The 21077-nt window shown below is 41.2% G+C and overlaps 2 protein-coding genes across 4 annotated transcripts in view; both read right to left on the bottom strand.

Annotated features, from left to right (window-relative positions):
- The window catches only part of Nmo (serine/threonine-protein kinase nemo), a 121658-nt gene extending 113913 nt beyond the window's left edge, over positions 1 to 7745 (bottom strand). For all 3 annotated transcript variants that reach the window (XR_011733494.1, XM_071787593.1, XM_071787592.1), the window contains exon 1: positions 7418 to 7745. Coding sequence is in view for 2 of the 3 variants with exons in the window: in XM_071787593.1 (XP_071643694.1) it covers positions 7418 to 7734 (317 nt within the window). In the remaining variant the exon portion in view is untranslated. The remainder of the gene's footprint in view (positions 1 to 7417) is intronic.
- A 1733-nt stretch (positions 7746 to 9478) lies between these two features.
- Positions 9479 to 20010, bottom strand: LOC139818728 (ubiquitin-protein ligase E3B). Its single transcript, XM_071787596.1, has 16 exons — positions 19388 to 20010; positions 19012 to 19164; positions 18608 to 18935; positions 18342 to 18530; positions 18056 to 18247; positions 17799 to 17988; positions 17438 to 17680; positions 17181 to 17352; positions 16978 to 17096; positions 16723 to 16842; positions 16240 to 16438; positions 15630 to 15930; positions 15005 to 15397; positions 14484 to 14648; positions 14251 to 14362; positions 9479 to 13820 (listed from the first exon to the last, which is right to left on the bottom strand). Exons 1-16 carry the CDS (start codon positions 19549 to 19551, stop codon positions 13648 to 13650), a joined length of 3213 nt encoding a protein of 1070 aa, XP_071643697.1. The 5' UTR covers positions 19552 to 20010; the 3' UTR covers positions 9479 to 13647.
- Between the last annotated feature and the right edge of the window lie 1067 nt (positions 20011 to 21077).

Here is a 21077-nt window from a genome sequence, read left to right as displayed (position 1 = left end):
ATACTCTTTGTATTTAACAAAGTTTATTTCTGTATTTTCAACCCTTATTTGTTTTATTTTGAATAGCGCCGAAAGCAAGAAATATATACGTATAATACATCGCAATTAAAGCACGTCGACATCTGGAGGAGGTGAGGCAATTAAAGGGAGCGCGTTTCGCGATCGATCGCGCGCGGGGTTTTCGCTGGTGGTACTTTTTTTTCTGGCGCGCGATCGATCGATCCTAGGATTCCCAGGACGAGAGTGGTCCAGGACGAGTGGGGGATCCGACGAGGACGTGCCTCGCTGGCAGCTGCGGCATCACCTGCTTGGCGGCAGCTGGCTCGGGTTCCGTCGAACGCGCGGGTTAGGTATAAGGCCCACCTGCGGCCCGTCCGGTTAAAATTAACCCCAATATACGCGCGCGCCGACCGGGGGTTGACGTTAACCCCCGCTGCCGTTTTATCGTTTTCATACGTGGTTCATAATTAGCAGCGGTAATATATATATAGGTTTTTGCGCCCTCATTTATTCTAGATATGTAAATAAAATCTACATACATATATTAAGAAACGCGGTAGCGCGTCAAATATATTTTTTATAAAGCAGGTACATCTTTTCATGAGCGAGACGCTAAAATAGACTTTTGTCTGTTACAGAGATAAAAATAACACCGAACAATTTATCTCTCGCGTATTGTGTATATGAGAAATATTGTCCTTTCACAAACGAACGATTAATACAACAAAGTAGAACTGTATTGTGTGAATACAAAAAAAATCCTTTATGTGCGCGCGTGCACACACGTAGACAGAATTTTCTTGATTCTTTTAAGTACGTCACGACTCTACAATTACGGGAGCGTTAACGATGTCGCGCGATTCGCCTCCAGCAGCCATCAGGCGACTGCTGTTATCGGTGCCGGTTATCAAGGCCGGCGATTTCGCCGTCCGGCCGAAGGGAGAAACCGTTTTTACGCGCCGTAAAACGAGATGCCGAATGCACGCGTTTTACCGTCGCCATCCGTTACACGTCACGTCAACGGGACCTTTACGCGAATAGCGTGTTCCGCTATCGAGATTCAATCGGCGCGTCGCCACCGCCGTTGCCGCCAGTCGCGGCAACTCGATCGCGGAAAAACGTAACGTGTGCGGTGCTTTCGGTACCGCGGTTTCCGCCCGACGTTTTTTCTGCTTTTTCGCGCACGCGAAAAAGCACTCGTCGCTGTCACGCGTCATGATATGAAAGTTCGATTGACTAGCTATGAATAGAGAGACATCCGCGCGACATCTCGATAGCACAGCTCGCCGACACGCTCTTGTATTCCTTTGTAACGTATATTAATTATTTACATCGACTTCTGCTACGGATCGCTGGTTTCCAAAAGATTTTACTCGATTGCCGTGAATGAAATATATCTTCTTGATTTTATAATTAAAGAGGGAACAAAATACGATATGTTTTATTTATTCCACGCGTATTAAATCCTCTATGGGATATCAGATTTATATAATGCCGGCAACATCTCCAGTTTGTGAATCAATTATATTAACAAACTCTCTTCGTCACGGTATTAAAACTGATATAACATTCAGCGGATGCTAATTCCTTAATCGGCTTCTGCGCGTACATGATCGACACGTTTCTCCGATTAGTTTGGATTATTCCGCGATTAAATACGGGGGTCTTCGCGGTTTTTCTCGAGGGAGGACAACGCGAAGGTGCTGGGATTCCATCGAGCTAATCAATTCGGAACGCAAAAATATCATTTCCGTCTCTCTCATCCCTTTTTCTCTCTCCCGGCGGCACCAACATTGACTCCAATTTACAGAAACGCGATCGCGCACGGCACGCGATGAAGATGGTTTCGTGTTTCTTGCACCTGTGAGCACCAGCAGTACCAGTCGCCATCGCTCCAGGAATGCGTCGGGTTAACTATACACGGTGTGCCGGACTTATGCGACTGTAGATATATTAGAGCTTTCGATAAAATTCGATAAATGGTATGTAAGCAGAATTAGTCTCAAAAACAGAAAAAGATTGCAAAAAAGATTCAAGTAAAAAAGTCGACAAGTCTATTTTGTATTAAAGAAACTGATTTATTGATTGTTTGTGTATGTTCGTAAAACGTAATCCTTTGATTTTTAATTGTTTATGATTAAAAAGAGCCTTCAAAGAAAGATCATCATTTCTTTTGGTTCAAACTTCTGAAGGCTCTTTTAAATCCTATCAATTAAAAATCAATCAAAAGGCTTACGGACACTCGACTTTTTTATTCGAATCTCTTTTGCCAACTTATGTGATAGTGAATAAAATCCAAGAAAGAAAACTATCGCTTAAAAAGAATTATCATTTTAAATTCATCAATTCCAGGTGTCTAGAGAGTCTCAGATATAAATAATTCTAAACTCTGCAGATTTTATCAAATCGTGATTGCTCGACAAAATGTTGTTCTTCCGCGAAATTTTTACCGTACAGATCTCTCGCTGCTGCGAAGGAACGCCGGTGTTTTATAAGGTGAATGTTCGAGACACCTTGTGTATTCCAACGTCCAGATGTTAGCGCGTAGGGTGAAAAAAAGGTATCCGCGCGCCGGATACTCGTTACGCGTTCCAGCGCAAATGGATATTAATTGCCGAGGCCACTGGAGAAACTTGTCGGATTAACCCTTACATGAATATGCACGATCCTAAAGAACAAGGAAGCGGTCCTGTCGCAAGTTGAACGCGGTATCGTCGAAGTTGGAATTAATGCAAGCGTCTCTCGAGCACGGTGCGTGAGCGCATTCCGCGTTCCCAATTAAGTCGCGGCGATACGAGAATCAATAATTCTGCGACACGTCAAAGTACCTTGAGATCGCGTAAACAATTCTAAATGTACAGACCCATTATTGTTCTAACAGCAAAACATCTCCCATCTTTACGCCCATCCTCCTAAAGTGACTTTTTATATCCCCAAAATATGACGTAAATATATAAAACTCCTATTTTTACAAAGGACTATAATGAACTGAAACGCGATTCGAGGATTCGGTTACGACGAATATGGGGATCAATATTTCCATTAGCTGTGTCGAATAAACCGTCAAGAGTCGGATATGCATTGGCGGTGAACGAGAGCCGAGCTTGTGCAATTCACTGCAATAGCGCTGTCCCGCGCTGTTCGGAGCACTTCGGAGTCAATGCTGGGACCTTGCCCTCCACGTGCAACACACGCGTATATTATTATAGCATGCACGTGCGCATCAGAAGACTGGTATCAGCGAAACGAAGACGGTGAGGGAAAAAAAATATAATTAGATTGCATTAACACACGTCTGTTAACGTTCGAGCGTTTTTAGTTTTACATTATTTCACCTTTCATTACGTAGCTTATTTCATGTATAGCTTATATGTCTCTTAGACTTTACAGAAGAAATAGCCATAAAAATGAAAGACTCCATAATCAATTAAAATCATATAAGATATAAATCAGCAATAGTGAATTAATGATACTTGTGTTAATTATTGTTCTTATCAAAAGATATCTGGAAATTCGATTCGTAAATTACGAAGAAGCAGGATTTCTTCATTTCTTCCCTTTTCCTCCAAAGAAAGCTGCGTAAATAATAGTAATAAAACAATTAATAAAAAAACGATAAGACTCAAAAGGACCATATTAAAAAGTGTAATTGACGCAGCTAATGGAAATATCAAGCCTATTCATCGTAACCGAATCACCGAATCGTATTTCACAAACACTCTGTTATAATCCTCAACCCTTGAAACATGAGTTTTATATATATATATTTACATCATATTTTGAAGATATAATAAAAATGAAAAATGTCGAAAGTTTATCACATTTGCAAACAATGCTTAGTGAAGACGTCATAAAAACGCCGACTCGTGGAATCGATAAAAGTGTGTTAACGAAGTTTTTTTCTTTCTTTCTCACTCTTTCTTTCTCTCCATATTTTCCCAAGTCAACTTGGTGAAGTAAGGTCGAGGTACTTTAGCCTCGTCCATCGTGCGCCGGACAATCCACTCGGTTTGCAGATAGACAAACTTATCTGATATCAAGGAGGGATAAACCTCTATAATTAAGACCGTCGATAAGGTCCAAACGTGCGCTCTCGTTGTTTGTTCATCAGTTGCGACGCTCGATTTTGATATTGTGCAAACGCCGAATCGGATCGACTACACCGAGATCAGTTTCTTAGCTTCCAATCCTACAGCCATAAAGCGAGATAAATAAAAAATAATTATTATTCACGTAAATTTCGTTTATTATTTAAGAGATAATTAAAATTGATAATAAATTAAATCAAAATCGCAGTCATATTCTTTGCGGAATACCGTTATTAACTAGTCGTTATTTGACAAAAATGTCGGAATCAACAGCTTTTGAATAATAACCGATTGAAAACGGCAGGTTTTTTGCAAAAATTGAGCTTTAGAAATTAAAATAAACAAATTTTGGACTTTACACTATTTCAAGTAAAAATTTTAACAGAAAAAATTATAATATTCTAAGAAAAATTTGTAACTCAGTCATTACATTATTGGAAGAAGAAATTTTGAAAAAATGACATCTTATTGTTAGATCAAGGGTCGGAAAACAGCAGGCCGCATGCTGGTCTACCGTCTGCTCTTTGTACGGTCTGCGAGCTAACAATAAGAACAACAAGAACAATAAGATTTTTACATCTTGAAAAAAATTTTCTCTATTTCATTCTAAGTACAGAATATCCTCTTGGGCAAAGCCTAAAGTATTTGTTCTGGCTTTTACAGAGAAAGTTTTTGCCAGCTCCTATCTCATGGTATAAGCACAAATATTCTACAATTGTCAAAGAATATGCTTTCGAACATTGTCCAATGTCAATTTAGAAACACTTCCTACATATATAACAATGCAGTCAACGTGCACTAATGTCCATTTAAAAATATTCCCCACATAACGATGTCTTACAAGATAAAGCATTTTAAAGCGAACACCTTGTCTGCGAGATTGAGTGGGACGGCGGCGTGTTGCTTAAAGGTAGATAAATCAAGTAAACGACTTCACATGACAATCCATCGTTTCCTTCCCGGAGGAGTCGGATGAAACTTCATTAGTTTCGCCATGACAAAAAAAAAGTGTTTAAGATCCAGAGACTTCCGTCGTCGCGCTGGCGAAGGAAAAGCTATACAGTTATCGGGCTATTCCGCGAACGCATCGTGGAAAGCGTGGGAAAAGCCACGATATTTTCTACCGGGAAGACGGGGGGAGAGAGAGGGGAAGCGGAAAAATGCCGCCGTAAATATCGCCGGGCGTATACGATAAATATAGACAGTGTCGTTGTACAAATATTGTTATAGCGCGGATTCCACTTTTTTTTTCATTGCCCGATTTTCTATGCCGGTGAAAGAGAACGGCGAATTTAATTCATTCGTTATAAAGTGCCAATATTGGAATATCCGACGTTATCGACGTTGCTCCTACCGCTGCACGTGTATTTTACATTTTTAACATACATTTTCAACAAATAATCAGCGGAAGATAAAATAAGACGAGACATCTGACCTTTTTTTTTAGCGAGATTTAATGGAAAAAAAGACCGAGAATATATATCTCTTCTTACGCGTTGAAACGTCGCAGAGCCGATGATGCGTGATGAGATAATGGACCGTAACAGAATAATATAACAGAATAATTTCGCGTTGTCTAAACGAATACAGGTATAAGGTATAATACACACGTAACGGATAAAAATTTACATACCGTCATATATTTTCCACATATTTTAGACGATATCAAAAGTATGTTTCACAAAATGTGTATACTTTATAATTACGTTTATCCATTTCATACAGCGTCGAGCTTTGTCATTTCGATCTCGAGTGTAATTTATTGCCATTCTTCGCGAAAAAGAAAGAGAAAGGAGATACAAAAATACGCTTTTCAAACGTCGAGACGAGCTCGCGCTCTCTCGAGTCGACCGTGACTTTTTCACGCGAGAACAGACGCGTTTTCGTCTGTTCCGCCGCCGTAAAAACGAGGAAAAAAACGGAAGCCGGGGACTGACTAGACGTGGAAAAAGACAAACGAGTTCCCTACGAGGTTCGCTCTCACCTAAGCGGAATACACCTCGCGCGGCGAGTGATCGCGATTGCCGCAACTCGTCGCTCCACTTTCTACTGGAACATCGTTTACGCGCCCGAGCGCGCGCGCGCCCAGAGAGGCTCCGCTAGAGCGATAACACTATCTAAATACGCTGCACATTCGTAGCGGCTACGACGAATTTCTCCGCGGGCTCTGGAAACGACCGGATAGAGCGATAAAGACGCGAAATAACCGATTTTCCAGGATACTTGCCGGAGTACATTCTGCAGAGTTGGAGTCAAATATAAAAATAGATCTTTGTTTCTTTTTTATTATAATTTATCTAAATTACATAATATATTATTAGCGCGTATACACTCAGCTTGGTTCATTAGCCCCTTTTAGCTCCTTTGTTTTTAGTTTTCGAACCTCGACCGGTATTATTCATAGTCGGATCTTATATTTAAGACCGTCTTAAGTACAATCTTAAGATGTCGTAAACCAATCAGCATTAACATCTTAAGATGTTACTTAAGACGATCTTGAAATAAGAACGGATTATGAATATCGGCCCTTGATCTATTATTATTTTGATGAAAATATATCTTTTCGAGAGGAAGCGACTGCTATATGCGCGATTTCTACTACAAAATTTATTACGGATACCTATTTGTGTGTGTGTCCTGATTTATACCTATTGTTATATTAATCAGCGACAATTAATGGTCTCGTAAGTTAATCACGAAGAGCTTTCATCATGTAATATTCACTGAAAATCTCACTTGCGTTTACAAGTGTTTCGATCATCCATTCTGGTATGCCAATTAAAGGGTTTCTAACGGATTACTCTGATTCTCGTTTGGCGAGCATCGCTTATCGTCAATTCCGACGCGCCGATTAAAAGATGTACTGCACAATTTACTCTTCTTATTGTCAGATCTAACGTCAGAGCCGTTGCAGAGCCATATTTCTTTCTTCCCGAAGCATTCCTATTAAAACCACGTCGTTCACACGTGAATGACACTCAACTTCGTTAAAGAGAAACTCCCCGAAAGCAAAAAAAAATACACGTTTTCTCTCATAATTTACTTCTATCTCATAAAATAAAATCATTTTTCGCCGTTGAAGAACGAGGCTTACGAAAATTTAATGTCATTCGCACTCGCATGACGCAGCGCTTCGGACGTGAGGAAAATTCATTCATATATGAACGAGATGCCTATGACGTAGCAGCAAATGCGTCGAGACTTGCAAATTTTACCAAGGTGATCGTTCGCGCGCGTAATCAGCTGACGCGAACGGCTGCGAAGGATCGAAGGTTGAAAAATCGGTAAATCTTTATAGGAGAAGTTTTATAGATTTGCGAGACACTTACCAGACGACGCCGAAGGCCCCGTAACCGATGGGTCGGTCGGGCTGGACGGGATCCTGGGCGGGCGGCGGGGGCGGGGGTGCGGGGGCCGCCGGGTGGTAGTAAGTGGGGGGCGCTGCCTGGGCCGCGGCCGCGGCGGCGGCGGCGGCGGCTAGGACCGCCTGACCCGGATGGGCCCCAGCGGCGGCGGCAGCGGCGGCGGCGACAGCGGCGGCACCGGCACCCCCGCCGCCGGTCGCCCCCGCCCCGCCGCCCTGCATCAGCGGTATGGACACGCTCATGGACACCCGCGAGTGCCGGCTGGGCCCAACCACTGCCATCAAAGCACTTGCTGGCCCGTCCGCCCCCACTTCACGGGCCGCCGTGCCCCCTCGGCCCCTCCTCCTCGACGACGACGACGACGATGAAGCGAGCCACCGTTGTTGTCGTTTGTGGTGCCGCGAACGATCGGCGGGCGAATCGATCGGTGGATCGGTCTCACGCGACGGGCATAGTTACAATCTTCTTCTCTCGCCGCGCTGATGGAACGGACCCCCTTCGCCGTATCTCGGCGCCGCTGTCTTATTCCTCGGGCCACGAGGGGGGGAGGGTGAACGCGATACGCGCGCGGACGACGGCGTCCTTTATCGCGCCGTGATAAGCGACGACGTGTTGTCCTCCACCTCCTGCTCCCCACCGCCGACGACACTAAGGGCACCGTTATTATTATCGCCGTTCCTGCGCGATCCCTGATCTTGAAGAACCTGTCTCCGCGATTCCGATGATACACATATAGATCTGCATATATATACCACACACGTACATATATATTATATGTATAATATATACGCCTCCCGTCACGTACGGTACGATATCGCGAGCGTGACAGCGAACGGCACTTAGCGCGCTTGGCGACGCTCAGGTTAGGTTATGTTTGACGCACGCATCCATTCACGCACACACACCCGCACACGCGCGCGCACACACCGCCGCACTCTCTTGTGCGTACTGCTACGAATCACGGTCCGCTCCGCTCTCACCGCCGCGCCGTGTCCGTCAATCGCATTCGGCGACGAGCCTCGTGACGAAGTTGTCGTCGGGATTGCCTCCTGGGTGCCGCAGGACCACGGCGGGAAGGAAAACGTGGCACGAGAGGAGCGGAAGGCGACGCTTGTTTCTGGGAGACCCGCGACGGAGGTGGAAGATTGGGGACGCGAGGTGCCGCGCGACGACGACACGACGTGTTCGATGTTCCCTCGGTGCGCGTACGTACGCACGTACGCACGCACGCACGCACGCACGTATGCACGCACGTACGCACGCACGCACGGGCCCTCCCCCCGCGAGAGCTGCCGTCGCCGCCGCCGTCGTCGTCGCCACCACTACCGCTTTGCCACTGCGTGGTTGATCGTCTCCTCCTCTCGGAGCGGAATAACCTCTCTCCTCTCTCTCTCTCTCTCGCCTCTTCGGAGCACACGCGGGACGGAAGCAGCACACCAAAAGCACCACCCGGGAGCCACACGCGACACACGGGGAACGAAAACGTTTTCTCGACCGAGTCGACGACACGCGCGACGACACACGCCGCAAAGTTGATGGGGGTGGACAGATAGGCGACAGATGGACAAAAGAGAGAGGGGGAAGGGGAGAGAGAGAGCGAGAGACACACGCGCGCACAGCGAGACGGGGAGGGGAAAAAAAAGGAGAGTCTCTCGCGTAGCCGCGACGGGAGATCGAGCCGCGCTCCGCCGACGATGCACACGTCTGCCCGCAGTCGAAGCTTGCTGGCCACTGAAAAGCGAAGCACCAGAAGCACACACTGAAGTCGCCACAAGTCGCCAGACCGCGCCAGGCCCCGCGCAACCGCGACCCGCAGCGCCGGGCACAAAGGCGATCACGTGACCGCCGCGGCGGCTCACTGCGCGTCACTGCGCGTGCATGCGTCACGCACCGCGCACGCGCACCACGTTTTTAATCTTCCCTTCTCGAAAGTATTCGTTTTCCCTCTCTTTCTCTCTCTCTCTCTGGCTCTTTTCGTGCTTTTGCGCGTTCTGGATGAAATATTTTGGAGAAGATAATAAATACTCGTTTTTTAAGCGATTTTATTAAAGGAAATTGGACTTTTCTCCATATCGGATTTTAACGTTAACAAAATTATACGTGTGTATAAATTTTTCCTTTTCTTATAATATGTATACATCGAGACACAATTTTGTACAGTAGGGTTTCAGGCAGCACGTATGTTCCAAATCGGGACATCTTTTAGACATCATATCATAAGACGTCTTAAAGATGTCTTAAACATGTCTTTAAGACGTCTTATGTCCCAATTTTGGCCACGGTGCTGTGTGATTGTTAAAACTATAAAATGCAACGTTCGCAGTTCTCCCTCTTTTAAGTCAAATACATTGTCACGCGTGATTAAAGATACAATAATAATTTTTCAAATAACAAAATGAGATAATAGGTGCTTTCCATTTACATTAAAACTCAGATAATTCTTACTTGTGACACTTTTTAGCAATTAATGAATAATAAAAACAGAATGACATCACAAGAGAATTATCTGAGTTTTGATGTAAATGGAAAACAAAACTAATGTTTCGGTTAAAGCGCCCGATACCGATTGTTTTCAAAATTGAATCGTTACCTCCGAGAATCTGAATTCTCTTTTTTCTCATTCCTCTTTTTTCGGCGATGGAATTCGGATTTATCTCTTTTATGTCTCTTTCCGCGTTCGCAGGAAGGGATCGGTTACGTAATGAAAGGAAAGCGAATGCACACGCGACATTAACGCAACAGTTTTTGCGACGTGTGTATATGTATTTACACGATTGTTGCCAATCCTCATCACCATATGAAATTAGCGGATCTCTCCCGTCCTTATACAGAATCCTCCTCTCCTTATACACAGAATTCTTAATAATTTAAACCATCGATTATAAACGGCGAGCGGGGCGGCCGTTGCATAATCGAAACGAGCGATTTACACAATGCGTCGTCTTCGTTCGCTTTGCAATTGTAAGATTCGCGCCACAGCCCGTTGCTACATTTCCTTCTTTTTTCATTTCCTTTATTTATTATTATTTTTTTCTTAGCGAAGAGAATCTGCCCGTTAATTATTAAACCCCGTAAAAATTCCCTATTACGACGAACATGAAATCGTCTTACAATCGCAAGCTTCCCGTTCGAAACGCTAATTTTAATCCTACACTTATACTGATAGCCTTTAAACTTTATCATTCTTACGACAAGTATACCCATGTACCGGAGTGTATTCGCTGCTCCGCTTTAATAAATATACACAATCCCGCGCTCACGCAATGTCCCGATGACCAAATACAATAACTGCGGTAACACATTATACAAATATAACGTTGCGCCGATAAGTAAATACATATTATGTAAATAAAATAAGAGTTAATTAAACTGTATACTCCATCGAAACCAGTGGATATCCACTGGTTTCGACAGAGTATACAGTTTAATATATTGCACAAACACACAACGAGGCTGAATTTATGGGTATATCGCAGGTATATCGCTCGATTTGAAAAAAAGTTAGCGATATTATATTATGCGCTTCAGTGGAAGGGTGTTATCGGTTATCAACTCGATCCTCGAAAAATAAAATTGTACAAACGTCCAATGCGTCTCTTCATTTTTCTTCTATTTATAATTGCGTTTTCGTCAGAGCGGGTCGAATCGCCGATTGCGTGAGCACAGGCTTACAGAACGCTTGCAACGAACGCCTAATCACGTAGGAAAATATCCAAAGATTACATCTCACGAATCGTTCGCCCTTACTCTTTGGTCTGTCATCGAATCCCCTCCGTCCAATGCCTCTCTCGCATTGTCATCTATTAGAAGGACGCGTCTCGAAAGGCAAGAGCAGTAATAATATATCATTAGAGATCTCGCTTCTCTGCGCAGAATACCGCAGTCCTTTTGTGCCCTCTTTCTTTCCTTTATATTTATAAACACATGCGTGTATTCCGCACGCGTTACGATTACGGCGAATTTTGCGGATGGAACCTTCGTCGAGTTCACGCCGTAATGACTGAAAGAAATTCTGCGCCACTTTATTAAACTTTAGTGAAACGAAATAAGATTGTTTAAGCAATAAGGCTAATCGTCAAAGTCTCCCACTCACAATTGCGATAATAAACATATCTATAAAAGTGAAAAAAAAAAATTAAATTAAATTGTTAATGTATAAATTATAAAGTATCATAAATTTTATTTGTCAACTTTTGTCCGCTTGCAGCTCATCTTTTTTACCAAACTCTCTCTCGCTCATTTACTTGTCACGGATGGTAAAGTTTTACTAGAGATAAATAGAAGAAAAATATGTATTATTCTAAAATTAAGAAAATACATTTCTCTTTGTTTTTCTCTTTCTCTAGTCTCTTATTATTCAATCAGCTTCTTATTGCGGATGTTTTCAACCTCCGCGTGAAATACGACGAGACACTTGTCATAATCTCCTTCGATCGGAACGAACCCCGGGGACTTCTCATCCGCGAACGCCCGTGGGAATTGTACCTTTAAGATCTTATTAAATCGATTAGACGACACGTCGCGCCAATAGTCCGTACAAAAGTCTTGAGAAAATAGCTTTTAGGCCGGTATTCATAGTTATTTAAGACCGTCTTAAGTTCAATCTTAAGATGTCATGAACCAATCACAGAGCCGTATTAGCGTCTTAAGACATTACTTAAGACGATCTTGAAGACTATGAATACCGGCCTTAAAATAGATTGTGGCCTCTCCGGTTGATTTTCTTCTTCGCGGGGAAAACTTTTAGAAACTTGCGTCATTTTTTTGATTGCTCACAGAGACTTATTTCACACGCGCGCTGGTTCGTCGACAAGGCATCCCCCAGCTTCGAGGATATTCCCTTGTTAATGCGGGAGTGGTAAACCTTTTCCGAAGTGCGAATGCAAATTTAATTGAATCAATAAACAGTACAGACCACAATCTTCTGAAATTTTTGTAAAAGATTGTGTCCACGACAGTTTAAAATGCAATAATTCCGAAACTTATGTTTACATTAACTTTTTTTATTTTGGGTACATTTCGAAGATTTGTTATAATTAAAATTGGAATATAAATGTAATAAAAACAGATTTTATATGAAAATATAAACTCGTAAAGTACCAACCAAATTATTCTTAAGTAATAATTCAGAGACTAATGATTCATAATTTAATAATTTATAATTTTGGAAGATATTACAATTTTTTTCGGAGTTACAATGTGGATAGGGCCTTTTCCTGCTTATTCATTCAATTTCTTGGGTAGTTGGATGTCCACTCAGTGGGATAATCTATAACGAACGTTATCTTCAATATTATCTATGAAAATAAATTTAAATATCCGCCACTCCTGATCTTAATGTAATGTTGATCAACGATTCTATCCACTAACAAGCGCATAATTATCTCGCACAATTATCTCAGCGGTATTAAGCTCATGAGGTATGGTGTATTTCAAATCGGTAGTGTGTGCCTGTATGAGTATATTGAAGACCGCAGAAACAAACGTCATAAACAGGCTTCATCCTAAAATACTCAGCTCTCGTCATACGGTGAAATTTATTTAAATATATATATATATATATATATATATATATATATATATATGTATCTAACAGTTATCTATCCGCAGGCTTGTTATTGTGTACCCTTATGTTGTACATTCTCATGTTGTTTTACGATACCATCGATCCCCGAACAATGATGTCGCAATGTTCTCCAAAGAAAATCACGATGCTTCTGAATGACCTCTCTAAAGCCAGCGGCACACGGAGCGTGTTTTCCTGCTGGATCGCTTGCGATCTAGTAAATTACCAGAAATCTTGAGCGCTGAGTGGTGCAATTATAGTAATTTACTAGATTGCAAGCGATCCAGCAGGAAAACATGCACCGTGTGCCACTGGCTTAAAACGTTTGCGCCATCTCAAAAACAACATTTAAATAGTGACGCTTTTAATCAGGTTGTAGATTATGCATTGGATGGGGATAAGGGCGGTTTAGGCATCACTCGACATCGCTTTAGATACCGTCGAATCTGAGGTATCGATCGTGTCAGTTGACTTTTCATCCCTACGAAATCTCTCGGCATGTTCCGATTGTCGATCGAATCTCATTTCGTTCCGATTGTTGAAAACTGTCACACGCAATGTTTCGACAAACTCGCATAATCCTTCACTCGTCGCTTCTCTTGGATTAGAAATGCGCGACTGGCAGCACTTAGGAAAGTTCAAATCCAGTATTGCTGGTGACGGCATAGCGCAGTTTCTCCCGCAACGTGCTTTTCTTCTGATAATTCGGCAGCTTGAGCAAGTTGAAACACGTTGACGAAGTGGGCAGTCGGTTCTGCGGGTCCTTTTTGCGAATCGTAAAGAAACCCCTAATCACGCTGCCTAAATTGCAAACAAATTCCAAACAAGTTAAATTCACAAAGAAACATTCGTAGACAATTTAGAAGCTAACACTGACAAAAACTTTTCCCTAAAATTACGATCTCAAATAATCCATTATGTTTGTAATAATTAAAGAAATTGTGATATGTAATTAAAGAAATAAAAGATACTATAGATCCGATATTATATATTATTGTAAAGAGAATATCAAAGAGAACTTATGATGATTTGTTTTACCTGAGATTTAAACATTTTAAACTAATAAAGATACATATAAATTTTTATGCACCATCGATTATTATCAATCATAAAAAAGTATAAAACAAAAAATTTGAAAGGTGTTGAAGATCTTTCCAGTTTCTCAATTTTATTGTTGGTTATGAAAAGATTGATTCGTTTTCTTTTCGAAATTATTCTATAACGATCGTACCAATAGTGTCACCAGTATCCTCGTCGTCGCAAACTTCCACGCATCGTATGGAGAAAGGTGGTTCCAGATGAGCAAAACCCAGCAAAGGTGACTTCGAGCAACTTGTCACGAACTGTTAAACATCGTTATTATTGTCTAAGAGGATTATTAGTGTAAGATAGATATTAGAGACATCTTGAGAAAATCATTAGAAAGTAATTTATTTGAGAAACTGTTAATACCAAGATTGGTACCTTTAGAAATAAGCCTTTTTCCTCTTCCGTAAAATCCTTCTCTAGAATGTCCCATAGCCAACATACCACTCGATGACTGTCGTGAAATCCGCCGTAGTATTGCGTATGCCTGCGTAAATCTCGCAGATCCAAAGGTACGTTATCGCCCGAGATCAATCTTTGCAACTGCAAAGTCACGCGTGCCATGATTACTTAATTGAATATATACAAGTATATAAACAGTAACACATATAATTATATTAATAATACATAATACTATTCATAGCACCATAATATTTGCCTCATTTAAGGTTCTCATTTCATCTTAAATTAATTTCGGAATGTAGAGCTTAGATTTTAATTCAAAAAGTCATTGAAATAATTTAGCAATTTAATTCTTAAGTATTTACACACATTTATCACATATTTAATTATATGCAATTATATTGGATTTATCATATTCAAATTAATGATTCTATGCCACTTAATTCTGATTGTCAGTCATATAGGATGCACTACAAATAAATGTAAATAATGCTCACCTCGGGCGTCGAAAACAACGATAGCCACTCGGGATTAATGATCGAACGGAATCCCTTGATAAAGGCGGTCGTTTGCTCCTTGATCTGATGATACATTCTATAGTGCGCCATGTGGTGGATATATTGAATTTTGTTCTGATTGGTCACGGCGGTAGTGCGCCCGCCAGTGATCAGCTCGTGCGTGACCAACTTGCCGAGCACGTCCTCGTCGAGGGAGAATGTCAACTCTAGCTGACGAATATCGCCCTTATAATGCTTCACCAAAGTCAAGCTACGATAGAGATCGCGATCTAGGGAGGCAAGCTCATCCAGCCAGCTGTATAATGCACCGCCTGTTTGCCCGGAAAATTGCGAGACGAAGAACGACGCAAAAGGCACGTCCACAACGATGCCCTGGAAAGCGATAAGAAATCGATCATTATAAGAAAAAACCGATTTTATCTCTAAATAATATTCATAAATAATGAATAATTAAAATAATCATTAAACCGCATATAATGACACGAGAGATATTCTAATTATTTTCAAAATATTATTTTATTATTTAATATCTTTTAACTATTATAATTATAATTTTAAAGTCGTCATTTACAATTAATTTACTTGATCGCGGATAAGGGTTTACCTCGTAAACTGCTTTGCCGAGCATCCGTCCGACGAACTCGAACAGTTGCAAGTGATTGTCCTGCATAAAAGACGTGGGGGATGGATAGAGCCGGTTTTCGCTGGTAGCTTTGAACAAGTTCAGAGATGGGTCGAATACTCGTTTTATTGTCTCTTCCAAGAACTCCTTAAAAACCCCGTCCTGATCGATGCCGGCTTCAGCTAGACCTTGCTCGTTCACGAAACGTACCCTGATCATACCTTTCAATGCTTGTGACGGCAACATGGCCAACTGTCTGTATCCATCCTCAACTATCCGCGTTCTATAAAATATAAAAGAATATAAAAAATGAAATATAAGAAAGAATATGAAGAAAATAATGCAGTACAAAGAATCGTGAAATAATGTTAAATTGTACTGTATTGGAAAAAAGGTTTTAAAAAGAAAAAAGTATTCTCTCTCTGCAAAATAAATTATATTACCAAATTGAGGAAAAGATTTTTTTCTTTTTGGCAAACGTTTAGTTTTAAAAAAGTAGTATCAAATTTCACCAAATTAAAAAAACATTTTTGGAAGTTCAGTTTTGAATAATTAAAAACTGTAAAATAAATAAGAAAACATATCAATAGACCTGTGTACGACGATGAGAGTGGTTGGTGGACTGTTACAAGCGCTCTCGGTCAAACCCATCACTGCTTTCTCGTCGGCTATGTGCTTGCGAAATAATACGACTCGCTCCGAATGGGGGATGACGTGAGGCATTTTTGAGAGTAAAAGCGCTGCGCCGCGTCGTCCTTTTTCCAAATCGGCCAAGAAGCCAGATACTCGTACTTCCTGTTTAAAGGAAAAAAAACTGTGAATTACAAGATATCGAATATTAAAATAAACATAGTAAGGACAAATGTCTCTACTTCAATTGCACACTATAGATATGAATGTAAGTGAAAGTGCACAGATTAATATAATAAATATTACATTAATAATTTTTATTGACTAATATAAAAAATAGATATAAAAGATAATTCTTTTTTAGAACAAACTATGACATAAAATTTTCGAAAAATAGTCTGAGGTATTCATAAAATGTTGAAACCAAGATATACTTAAGATATACTTAACTTGGCTAACCAATGACCTTCTGGGCAAAACGTTCTGCGGCAGTCGCGTCGATAGATTGCCATTAGAAGAATGTAAAGTGAGATAAACAGAGGATTGCTGGATACCGACTTCACATCTGTAATATCCAATATCAAAATTTTAAAGTCGCACATATATATCGTATTTCCGTGCATTAATCCTTGAATTCTTTCTATTTTTTCTCTTGCAATTTTTAATCAATAATCTAACAAAAGACAGAAAATCGACTTACCGAATAAATTAGTGAGAACCGCTTTGTACAAGAATTGATTTAAAAAGTACGACATAGTGATAAAGTCCGTGAGCTTGAAGGGATCTTGGTGCTCGTACATTTCCATGTCGTCCAAGATGCTGAAATTGAGAATTTAAGAGATTAGTCCAATAAAACCAATTAAATTTAATTAAATTATCTAGAAAGAAAATTATGTCACTTACGTAACGTAGTGTGTCATACAATCGGCGAACAGTATCAACATCTGGAATTCAGGTGCCGTGCACTTAGTGTTCGCCGCCAAGAGATCTAGAAATGCTTTCAGACCACAGTGCGGTCCCAGGGTGGTCAGAAATAGCCACATGTGATAAAGAATTTTACCCTGATAGCACAATCCTGTTTTTGTGCATACATGTCATTAATCAATATATCACTTGCATATATGATCTTGCATGATTGCACACTAATTTATTATACGTACCCGTCAATATCTCGATCTTCATTTGCGTGAGCGTGTGCAGTGCCGTTTGATATAGAGAACAGATCAGAGATATCTTGGTAGCCTCCGGACTGCCTAACTTCCTGTAATTCTTGGTGCTGTTGTTCCTATTAGTGCGAGCCTCAAGAAACGCTCGTCGGAAAATATTGGCGCCTATGGAAGAGGTGCTTTGCTGCTCTACCGGAGGTGGTACCTCTTTTTCAACGAATTCGGTTAGTGGCTGCTCTGAAGAAAAAAAAAATAAAAAGTAAACAGGGAGCTAATTGATTCAGATCACACTTTTGTATGCAAATTGTAGTTTTTTATAAGAAATATCAGTATATGTAAAATTGATGACTCTCACCGATTAAATGCGTAACGATCCTGCCCGTCCAAAGGCAGGCAAGCTGCAATTTTACCGAAGGAGTCGCGTCCTGTAACGAGGTGTCGATCGTCTGTGCAAACCAGCCTAATACTGGATGCCAATGCGTCAAATTACTTCGTTTGGCGACTACGTATTGTTGACATGCTTCCAGCATTCTCGTCACAACAAACTGCAAAGGATTCACAAAATGTTATCGAGATACGCATGTAACGGGGAAGATTACCGTAACAGCTTACCGTAAAAGAAGGAAAGCAAATCTCTCTCAGCACTTCTTCTCTTTCGATATTCGCCAGTTGTATTAAATTAGCGAGCAAACAAAGCGCGTAACTGCCCTCGAGGGCATTAAAGACGATCCTTAAATTTTGCTCAGAATTTAGCAACTCCAAACTTCTCGCAAACAGATTATTCGTTATGAACGACGAAATGCACTGTAAATACACATCAAAAACTTCACATACTTAGATTAGAGAAGGAATACCACGACGTATAATGAAGCTTGTAAATATTTTCTTTCTTTCCTACCTCCGGTGACAAGACATTCAGATGATAGACCAGAGCTGGCACGCTAAAGATGTTAATCAGGAACAGGGAGACCAGCTTGTCGGACATTTGCGAAGAGATCAGTGGTCTCAGTGTCAGAGTAACCGCTGCTGAAAGTGTAACCGGCTTCAAAGCAATTTTCGCTCTACCAAGTCCCTTCATTAAGAGAGCCTGAAATGGAGAACATAACTTAGAATTGTTAGAGAGAGAATCAGGATTATTAGGGAGTCTCTTATTGCTGTTATTACCTGCATAGTACCATAGAATCCATTATTAACTAGGTGGCCCATTATGTTTGCGCATAGCTGGCTCATGCCGGTCTTCAACTGGTCCATGCCCTTCACCTTCTGTATAGCCCACGTTCCCGGCGATGTAAAACTCACCAAAGTATGCAGTCGCAGCAATATGGATTTGTGGTCCGATACCCTCTCCGGCTTTAGGCTGTCCAAGCCGGAGAGACAGTGGTACAAAACTGTCTTCATTTGTGATATCCATGATATGTAATGATCCTTGTTGAACGCTACTCCGACGTAAGATATTTTTGGAGACTCGGAATCAAGAGTCAGCACAAGGTATCTGAAAGATCATCTTGGTTGGAACTCTGGATCCTTTTCGAGAAAATAGAAAGTATTTTAACTTTGCACGTACTCACCTACACACACTCTCTATCCTCTCTTGATCTCTTTCCTTCTTATAAATTAGCAAAAATCTAGAAATTATTCTATACACATCCAGAGCAGGTTTTAGTTCCACCGTTGCATTGTCGACACTGGCGTCATCAAGGAAATTGTTATCAAATTCTTCTCTAGAAGTAAAAATAGTCTTATCAGTATTTATTTATACCGTGGAGATAACTGCACAATTTTTACAGAGCTACAATATTGATCATGTTCGAGTTATCGGCAACACGGTAATTTCCGTTCACATGGTGACACATGCATTCTCACATAAAAATCGCGTTCGCGAGCAGCTCCACCGTCTCGTCTCCGCTTCGCGTAGAAGTCGTAGGCTTTGTCTCTCGCACTTACACTATCCACTTGGTGAACTGGACGCGGGCCAGCCAGGAACGAACGTGGGCCTGGATCAGAGTAGCCGCGGCCTCCCTACGCTTCTCATGGGCCCGATCCTCGCGCGCGGCCTTCTTCTGCTGCAGGAAACTGCCCTTCGACGACGAGCCCTCCGCGCAGAACATCCTTGTGCCCTCGATCGTCCGTTCACCCCCAGGCCGCAGGGCTTGAACAACCCCCGGGGACACCTACGCTTCTCCCCCACCTCCACCACCCCCTCGTCGTCGTCGTCGTCGTCGCTCGCTGCTAACCGCGAAGCATCTCCGAGGCATCCTCGTCAGCTGATGGGCATCTACCAGTCTCCCCCACCACGTTCGCTCCTCGTACGTGATATATCGCTCGAAACAGCGCGCTGATGTATCTCGACGTGTACATCAAGTCCGGACTACCGCGTCCGAGCCCGCCTCCACGAGGATTTCACTGTCGCGGCTTCGGATGAAACATTGTGCTCCAATATCGCCTTTCTTGAAATAGTTGAGTTGAGATACTTGAGATAGCCTGGTCAGCTGACGGGTATTTACAAATCCCCCCTCTCTATCTCTCGCAGGAGCGAAAAATCACCCATCAGGGACGGACTGAAGGATCTGGAGTTCCCGTAGTATACCGAAGATTAGATGATGAAATATTTTCGTTGGAATTTTCTTTCTCCGTAATGTACAGGAGATTTTAGGATCACATTCATACACGATTTGTTTTTATAAACTTGGAGCAACTTAAAGAAATGCAATTTGTATTAGATATAATTTTAAAATGAATAGAATTGTGCTCGTTCTTTGTTGTTTAACATGGAAAAAAAAGATTAGATTACGAAAGTAGAAATTTCTCTTAAAGCAATTTTGCCGGGGTTGACGTAAACTCTGATTAATTTAACAAATTAATTTTTATTTGAATTCGGCGGGTAAATCTTCGGCCGGTAAGTGCATTTACATTGGCGTCAATTCTACTAATGTCAAGACTCAAACAGTAGCCAACTGTTAAAATGAAAAAATCGCTTTACAATACTTCATGTAAATGCTCATTTACGAAATTGTTTGTGAGTTTATTTTAATAGCTTGGTTATGTTATTCTTGGTCAGCTATAATTAGCTGACTACTGTTCACGGTATCATCCCAATGTTAGTTTTATTTCTCACAAATTCTAATTCTACTATAAATTAATTATTTTATAATATATATGTTTGTAAAATTTTAATGTTTTGTTGTCTAGAAAATAATTTTTTCAATGTACCGCCCAGGTAGCAGAGTGACGTCAAATGACGTATTAATTCCGTTTTAATTCTAACGTCATTAAGGGGATCCTGCAGCCGTATGATTTACCGACATTATCGTTTTTCGATGGATCTTTTAATTGGCTTTACAGAATTGCAAGTTTTTGGTCTAGAATTAAAGTACGCACAAAAATCTAGGGCAGAAAACGCGATTTTATATCAAAAACGCCAAAAAATTAAAAATGTTACTTAGTTGGGCACATACGCAGCTGTCACCTGACGACAATATTTGTTTAAAACAAAAATTCTGCAGTTTATACATACATAATTTTTATCATCTGCCCTTGGGAAAACATGTAGGAATAATATCGTGCAAGTAGAAGTAAGATTCAATGCGTACAAAAAAGATCCATCGAAAAATTATTTTAGTAATGCAAATACAAA

The sequence above is a fragment of the Temnothorax longispinosus genome, chromosome 9 (assembly GCF_030848805.1).
Source record: "Temnothorax longispinosus isolate EJ_2023e chromosome 9, Tlon_JGU_v1, whole genome shotgun sequence".
NCBI lineage: Eukaryota > Metazoa > Arthropoda > Insecta > Hymenoptera > Formicidae > Temnothorax > Temnothorax longispinosus.
Note: the sequence above shows the minus strand (reverse complement) of the source record. Positions and strands in the feature narration are given on the sequence as shown.

Bases quoted from the DNA above. Each gene is read 5' to 3' on its own strand.
- LOC139818728 (XM_071787596.1), bottom strand. From the start codon at position 19,551: ATGTTCTGCGCGGAGGGCTCGTCGTCGAAGGGCAGTTTCCTGCAGCAG. The intron at 18,531-18,607 runs GTAATAACAGCA...TCTCCATTTCAG, and splicing joins GATTCTATGGTACTATGCAG to GCTCTCTTAATGAAGGGACT. The intron at 14,363-14,483 runs GTACCAATCTTG...GATGTTTAACAG, and splicing joins AAAAAGGCTTATTTCTAAAG to TTCGTGACAAGTTGCTCGAA.